Source organism: Echinops telfairi, unplaced genomic scaffold, assembly GCF_000313985.2.
Source record: "Echinops telfairi isolate 266 unplaced genomic scaffold, ASM31398v2 ScPeMD7_11;HRSCAF=52, whole genome shotgun sequence".
In the NCBI taxonomy this organism is placed as follows: Eukaryota; Metazoa; Chordata; class Mammalia; order Afrosoricida; family Tenrecidae; genus Echinops; species Echinops telfairi.
In genome coordinates, this window is record NW_022103908.1 from 527,223 (window position 1) to 534,929 (window position 7,707).

Genomic DNA, 7,707 nt, shown 5'->3' on the forward strand with positions numbered 1-7,707 from the left:
CCAGTAGCTGTGAGACAGCATGCATCCAAATGGGAACCTGGTAAACCTTTCCTTCCTGAATTACTATCTGGAACCAGCTCTATGTTAAAAACGTGGTTTTGTTCGTGGTCTGTTCTTAGGACCGCAGACTTCTGCCACTTCATCTCCCTGTCGCTTGTGGCTTCTTTTGTTTTTCAGAGTCGATATGTGGGCTATTTTGCCAAAGTGAAACATGACTACCATGGGGCTCTTCCTCCGGAAAACAGCCTCTTCATAAAAAGCATTGTGATTCATGCCATTCATGGTGAGTGAGTGCTTGGAAGAATTGGGCAGTGGGGGTGTGTGGGGGGCTTTGTTCATAGCTGTCTGCACAGACGGTGCCAGCTCAGGTCTGTCTGCGCATGCCCCCTCACCTGCTACCTTTCCAACCCCTCCCCCACCCACCCCCACTGCCCCCCGCCTCAGTGGCCTCAGTGGCCATCTTCTGGTGGCTCCACTCCCTCCTTCCTCCCTTTCCTCATCTCACGGCCCTTCTGGCCTCACTGAGACTGGACTTCCCAGGCGGAGCCTCGGACAGAGGACACAGGCAGGGCCTGTGCCCCTTCAAGGCTACTGCTTTCTCACACTTACCTGAACGGTATGGCTCCCGGAGGTGGGGGGAAGGGGGAGGCCGGCTCCTCAGGCCCCAGGCCATTTCCAGTGACACCTCTCTGCTCCTCTCTTTCCCCTCCTGCCCCCACCCGCAAGCCTTTCTCCCTAAGTGTCTCCTCCAGAGGTCTTAAACATCCGAGCTGCACATGCATGAAGTGTTATTTGTCACCCAGATGTTCTTTTTACAAATGCCTCTTGGCGGTGGTGAGATATTGGGATGGGTGACTACATGTCTGGCTTCCCCAAGCAACCTGGAACGCCCTGGCACTGGTTCTGTAGGAAACATTGGTCAAGTCCGGTGTTTCCCAAAGTGGGCAATGCCACCCCTGGTGGGGAGCAGTACTGGCGCATTCCGGGGTGGGGCTGGGGGAGGGACGACTACGAAAGCAGATGCCTGCGCTTTATCCTGTGTCATGCGCTCGAGTACGGAAGGTTTCAACTGCCGGGGTGGGCGCCGGATACTGTGCGTTTTGATAAAGGTCTCCATAGGCCAAATTCATGGGGGAACCTGTGGCCCAGATTTTCAGCCAGATATTGTGCGGGCCACCCCTGAAACAGCGCCTGCGCATAGTAGGGAGCAACTGCTTATGAAAAGACTGGAGATGGCAGCACCCCGAGTGGCTCTTCCCGGGACACGAGCGAGCCAAGAGGGACAGGGCTGTAGTGGCTAATGGCTGATCTCATTCAGTACCCCCATGTGTCAGATCCCCGCCAGGCTCGGATGGCAGTGGGATATGTGGGGGCGGGGCCCTGCCCCTGTCCCTGACCCCGTTCCTGTCCACAGTTGGCAAGCCCCAGCAAAAGGGCCTTTATGCCGCCGGGGGAGAGGTAACACAGCCTGATGTTGGGGCAATCTCAACCACAAAGATACTTAAACAGGCTGCATGAGGCACCAGCAGGGTGGTGTGCCGGCCCTCCGTGTACTGCCTCAGTTTCCTCTTTGTCACCAGTGGGAATGACAGCATCTACACAAACCTTTGTATTTGCTCTTCCACACAGACAGGCATTCATGCCAGGCCTCTTCGTTTCCTGGAGTTTTCATGCCATGAACAATGCCAGTGGAGATCATTTCTCAAAACTCTACGCTTAAAAATGTTTTCAGAACATGATAGTAGGACAGGAAGAAAGTAAAAAGAAATAGAGAGAACTAGGAGGCAAAAGACATTTATAGAGACAAATTTAGGCATGCGCATATGTAAATATATTAATATATAAGAATAGGGAGATAGGTCCATGTACATATATTTAAAGGTTAAGCATTAAGGTAGTAGACCAGCATTGAGTTTCTACTCTAGTACTCCCTCAGTGCAAGAACTCTTTGTTCTAACAACCTGGCATCCTGTGAGGCTCACCTTCCCTGCATGATCAATCCCTGAAGTCAAAATGGGTGCATAAGCAAATGTGGTGATGTAAGCTGATGGTGCCCGGCAATGAAAAGCTATAGCGTCTGGAGTCTTAAAGGTTTGAAGCTAAACAAGTGGCCACCTAGCAGGAAAGCAACAAAACCCACGTGGAAGAAGCACACCAGCCTGTGTGATCATGAGGTGTTGACAGGATAAGGTATTAGGCATCAGAAGACCCCAAACAAACAAATATACTGGTGCAAATAATGGGGTCAGAGTGGAGACCCAAAACCCATCTGTAAACAATTGGACATCCCCTCACAGAAGGTCACAGCACCAATGGAACACACAACATTCCTCTAGTTCTTTAATGCTTCCTCCCCACGCCCTTTCCCCACTATCATGACCTCAGTTCTACCTACAAATCTAGCTAGACGGGAGCATGTACACTGGTACAAATAAGAGCTCTTGACATTCAGAGTCCAGGACAGATAAACCCCTCAGGAACAGCAATGGGAGTAGTGATACCATGAGGGTAGGGGAAGCTGGGGCGGGGAGAAGGGGGAGGGAAGGAGAGCAACAAGGAATCATTGACAATGATACACAATCCTCCCTCCTCAGGGGGACAAACAAAAATAACGTGGACAAAGGGAGACAGTGGGCGGTGTAAGATATGAAAATAATAATAATTTATAATTTAACGTGGGCCTACAAGTGTGGGAAGGTGGGGGAAAAGGAACTGATACCAAGGGCTCAAGCAGAAAGAAAATAATTTGAACCATGGCTGAAGGGAGACAGTGGTCGGTGTGAGACATGGAAATAATAATTTAATAATCTATCAAGGGGTCACCAGGGTGATGGTGGAGGAGGGAGGAAAAAAGAGGAACTGATACCAAGGGCTCAGTAGAAAGTAACTGTCTAGAAAAGAATGATGGCAACCTATGTACAGGTATGCCTGAACATTTGATGTATGGATTGTAATAAGCATTGTAAGAGCTCTCCATAAAATGATTTTTTTTAATGATGAAGGCAAGATAGGTGCAACTGTGCTTGATACAATTGATTGTTATAAGAGCTATGAAAGCCCCCAATAAAACGATTTCTTTCTTTAAAAAAATGTTTTTAGCAAGTTCTAGAATTATGTTGTCTCCATCTGATAGCATATCTTAAGATAGTGATTTCTCTGTGAAGACTCTCTTGGACTTTGCTTGAGCCCCGTGAAGACACTGTGGAGCTAAGTCTTTCAGGGGCAGGTCTAGAGGAGCGAGGCTCTCACCCACATCTATCCGTGCTGCAGGAGAAGCCCTGGTGATGTAGTTTCTCACCCACTGGGCGGCTCACTGCACAGTCAGCAGAGGGAAAGCACCAGCACCTTTACGGGAGGAAGGAAGAGGAAGTCACCTGGATCCGTCAAGATCGACAACCTTGGAAACCCAAGTGGGCAGTTCGACTCTGACCTCTCGGGTCATAATGGACCGGGATCCACTTGATGGCAGTGAGTTGTTGGCTGCTAGCAAGTGCCATCTGGTGGAGAGCTTCCTAGGCCTGGTTTCTGACACCGCAGACCAGCGCCAACTATTGTGAGGAGCGAGGAGCCCTGCTCTCTGTGATAGAGCAGTGCTGCCTGATTTAAAAACAAAGGCTTTAAAAAGTCCTACCTGAGAGATTCCTTACGAAGACCTGCAGACAGAAGTTGAGCTTGTGACTTTAGCAGCTGCTCAACACTGCATGCGTTGAAAACTTGCAAAGCAAACTCCTCGGTGCCTGTAAGACCGTCACCACACCTCCGTCAATCACCAGGCCTGTTAGAAAACTCTTCTTGCCTTGGGGCTCTTAGAATCACAGCAGATGCGAGGTACAGAGACTGAGGGGAAAGTGTGAACGATGCAGGATCTTGTCTGATGCACTCCTGGGGGCTCCCCCCACCCCTTCCTCATCTTTGAGCTATTTTACAACTCTGCAGGTTATAGAATACTGAGAGTGGTGCACACTATATGTGTCCATATCAATGCAAATTAGTTGCCTCCAGTGCGATGCAGTGGAATATTGATTAATGTGACCATCTCTTTGTAAATTCATTTCTTTGTTCCTCAGTCTATAGACCCAATATGTGTGATACTTTGAATTCTTTGAACCAATTGTAACATTTGCCTGATTTCTTCATTAATGAGCTAACTGAAATCTGTGGCATAGGTAAAAATAAAGCAAGCTACAGAGTAACGCTGTGGTAGGCAACCATTTCTGTTAAACTAAAAAAGGAAATAGTATGTGTTCACATTTGTGTGTACGTGCATAGACACACGAGGGTACCCCCCAAAACGGATTTTTTTTCAAAGCTGTATAATTTGTTTAAAAAAAATTTTTTTAAATCATTTTATTTGTGGCTCATACAACTCTTACCACAATCCATACATACATCAGTTGTGTAAAGCACATGTGTACATTCATTGCCCTCATCATTCTCAAAACATTTCCTCTCCACTTAAGCCCCTGGCATCAGCTCCTCATTTGTCCCCTCCCTCTCCGCTCCCACCTCCCTTATGAGCCTTTGATAATTTATAAATTATTATTTTGTCATATCTTTCCCTGTCCGACGTCTCCCTTCACCCACTTTTCTGTTGTCTGTCCCCCAGGGAGGAGGTCACATGTAGATCCTTGTAATCGGTTGCCTCTTTCCAACCCACTCTCTGTCTACCCTCCCTGTATCGCCACTCACATCACTGGTCCTGAAGGGATCATCCGCCCTGGATTCCCTGTGTTTCCAGTTCCTATATGTACCAGTGTATATCCTCTGGTCCAGCCAGACTTGCAAGGTTGAATTTGGATCATGATAGTGGGGGCAGGGAGGAAGCATTTAGGAACTAGAGGAAAGTTGTATTTTTCATCATTGCTACATCGCACCCTGACTGGCTCGTCTCCTCCCCGAGACCCCTCTGCAAGGGGATCTCCAGTAGCCTGTTAATGGGCTTTGGGTCTCCACTCCGCACTCCCCCCATCATTGACTATGGTAAGATTTTTTGTTCTGATGATGCCTGATACCTGATCCCTTCAACACCTCGTGATCGCATAGGCTAGCGTGCTTCCTCCATGTGGGCTTTGTTGTTTCTGAACTTGATGGCCGCTTGATTACCTTCAAGCCTTTGAGACCCCAGATGCTATACTTTTTGATAGCTGGGCACCAATCAGCTTTCTTCGTTGTTTTTTTTTTTTTTACAAAACCACCTTATCATCTTCAAAGTACTCTCTATTACACTTAATACATTTGTCAAATCTGCAATTCCATTCTTGGAAACATTTTTCAAACTCATGTCTTTGGATGGCTGACAGCACCTCCTTCGTTTTTTTCTTCACCTCTTTTATCCCTTGAAATCTCTGTCCTTTCATGGCCCTCTTTCACAGAAACAAAAAGAAGTCAAACAGAGAGAGGCCAGGTGAGTCTGGTGTGTGGGGCAAGAGAGGCATGTTGTTTTTTGCCAAAAACTTGTGCACCGAGATGGCTGCGTGAACAGGTACTTGTTGTGGTGGTAAAACTAATCCCCTGTTTTCCACAAATCAGACTTCTTTTGTTGCGTGCAGTTACACAATCTTTTCGGAACCTCTAAATAGAAAGCTTGATTAACAGTCTGACCCGGTTGAACCAACTCCAAATGCACTACAAGTCTACCTTGTCATCTGTTTGAGAAGTTGATGGCCATCCAGAGGGAGGTTTGTCATCAATTGACATTTCACCTTCTTTGAAATAAGAAAACACTTTTACACTTGAGTTTTTCCCACAGCGCTCTCCTTGTCAGCTGTGTTCAACTTCACAAGAGTTACCGTGGCAGTTTTTCTAAACAGGAAATAAAATTTCACAGCCATTCGCTGTTCTCTTAAATTGGCTATCACAAAAAATGAGGTTCAAGTGAAAATACTTTTATGAAAAACTTAACTGTGACCAGAGAGAAACTTCCCAGGTGACACCACTGCGTGCACTAACTCAGAGTGAGTTTCTTGATTCAAAGCTCTGCTCCACCCAGTGCAATTACGGTGTTGTTGGTTTTTTTGTGTGTGTGGGGGGGGGGCATCCCCTTATACATACATGTGTGCATACATATTCTTCTTAGAAGAAACAGGTGCAAACACCAATTAATAATCAGAACTTGGATGTACAAAGTATGAATCTGGGAAAATTGGAAGTTGTCAAAAATGAAATGGAACACATGCAGATTAAGATCCTATGCCTTAGAGAGCTGAAATGAACTGGTATTGACCATCTTAATCAGAAAATCAAATGTTTTACTATGCTGGCAATGGCACAATCAAGAGGAATAGGGTTGCATTTATCATCCAAAAAGAAATTTCAAGGTCTATCTTGAAGTACAATACTGCCTGTGATAATAGTATATCTATCTTTTTCAAGGAAAGTCAATCAATACAGCTATTGTTTACATTGATACACCAACCACCAAAGCTAATGATGAAGAAATTAATGAGTTATACCAATGTATTCAGTCGATAATTGATCAAACATTAAATTGAGATGCATTAATAATTTTGGTGATTGGAATGCAAAAGAGGAATGAATGGTAGTTGGAAAATATGGATATTTCTAGGGTGATAGAAATGAAACTTGAGATCCCATGATAGAATTGTGCAAGACCAGTGACTTCTTCATAGCAAATACCCTTTTCAACAACAGAAACAGCAACTATATGGGTGATCTTATCCAGATGGGATGCTGGGAAATCAAATTGACTGCATTCTCCAGACAATGGAGAAACTCAGTATCAGCAGCTCAGAGGGTCTGGACTGGCTGTGGAACAGACCATCAACTTCTCATATGTAAATCCAGGTTAACGCTGGGAAAAAATCGAAACAGGTCCACTAGAGCCAAAGTATGACTTTAATTATAACCCACCTGAATTTCAAGAACAGATTTGTTGCATTGAACACTAGTGTCAGAAGATGCGATGAGCTGTGGGATGACAGCAAGATCATCATTCATGAGGAAAGCAAGAAGTCATTAGAAAGACAAGAATGAGAGAAAAGACCAAAACGATGTCATAAGAGACCCTAAAATTTGCTCCTAATCATAGAGTAGCTAAGGCATATGGAAGAAATGCCCAAGTAAAAGAGCTGAACAGAAAATTTCCAAGGGCAAATAGAGGAAAGAACTAGGAGGCAAAGGGCATTTATAGAGGTCTAAATACAGGCATATACATATACACTGTCAGACAGTGCAAGACATGAAAAAAATAATAGTAATTTACAAATTACCAAGCGTTCATGAGGGAGGGAGGGAGGGTAAAAATGAGGAGGTGATACCAAGGACTCAAGTAGAAGGAAAATGCTTTGAAAACGATGAGGCAACATATGTACAAATGTGCTTGAGACAGTGTATGTATGGATGGATTGTGATGAGTTTACAGCCCCCAATAAAATGAGTTTTTAAAAATTTCCAAGGTCAGTTCGAAAGGACAAATATTATAATGAAATGTGCAAAGACCTAGAGTTAGAAAACCAAAAAGGAAGTCCACACTCAGCACATCTTCAACTGAAAGAGCTGAAGAAAAAATTCAAGCGCCTCGTTGCAATGCTGAAAGATTTTATGACTCTTTGACTATCTTGCTATGGCTTGATTTTGGTGCATATTACTATCTCTACAGATCTATCTATATAAGATAGACTGGATGAATAGTCTGGAGGCAAAATGGTTCCAGGGGGACACAGGAGAGGGGGAGGGGGGGGTAAAGAG

General features: G+C 45.1%; 1 protein-coding gene across 1 annotated transcript in view; it reads left to right on the top strand.

Moving 5' to 3' along the window:
- LOC101660276 (putative tyrosine-protein phosphatase TPTE) overlaps nucleotides 1-7,707 on the top strand; it is a 52,429-nt gene that overhangs the window by 26,866 nt on the left and 17,856 nt on the right. The window contains exons 11-12 of the mRNA XM_045287078.1: nucleotides 178-283; nucleotides 1,346-1,458. Of these exons, the coding sequence (XP_045143013.1) occupies nucleotides 178-283; nucleotides 1,346-1,458 (219 nt within the window). The remainder of the gene's footprint in view (nucleotides 1-177; nucleotides 284-1,345; nucleotides 1,459-7,707) is intronic.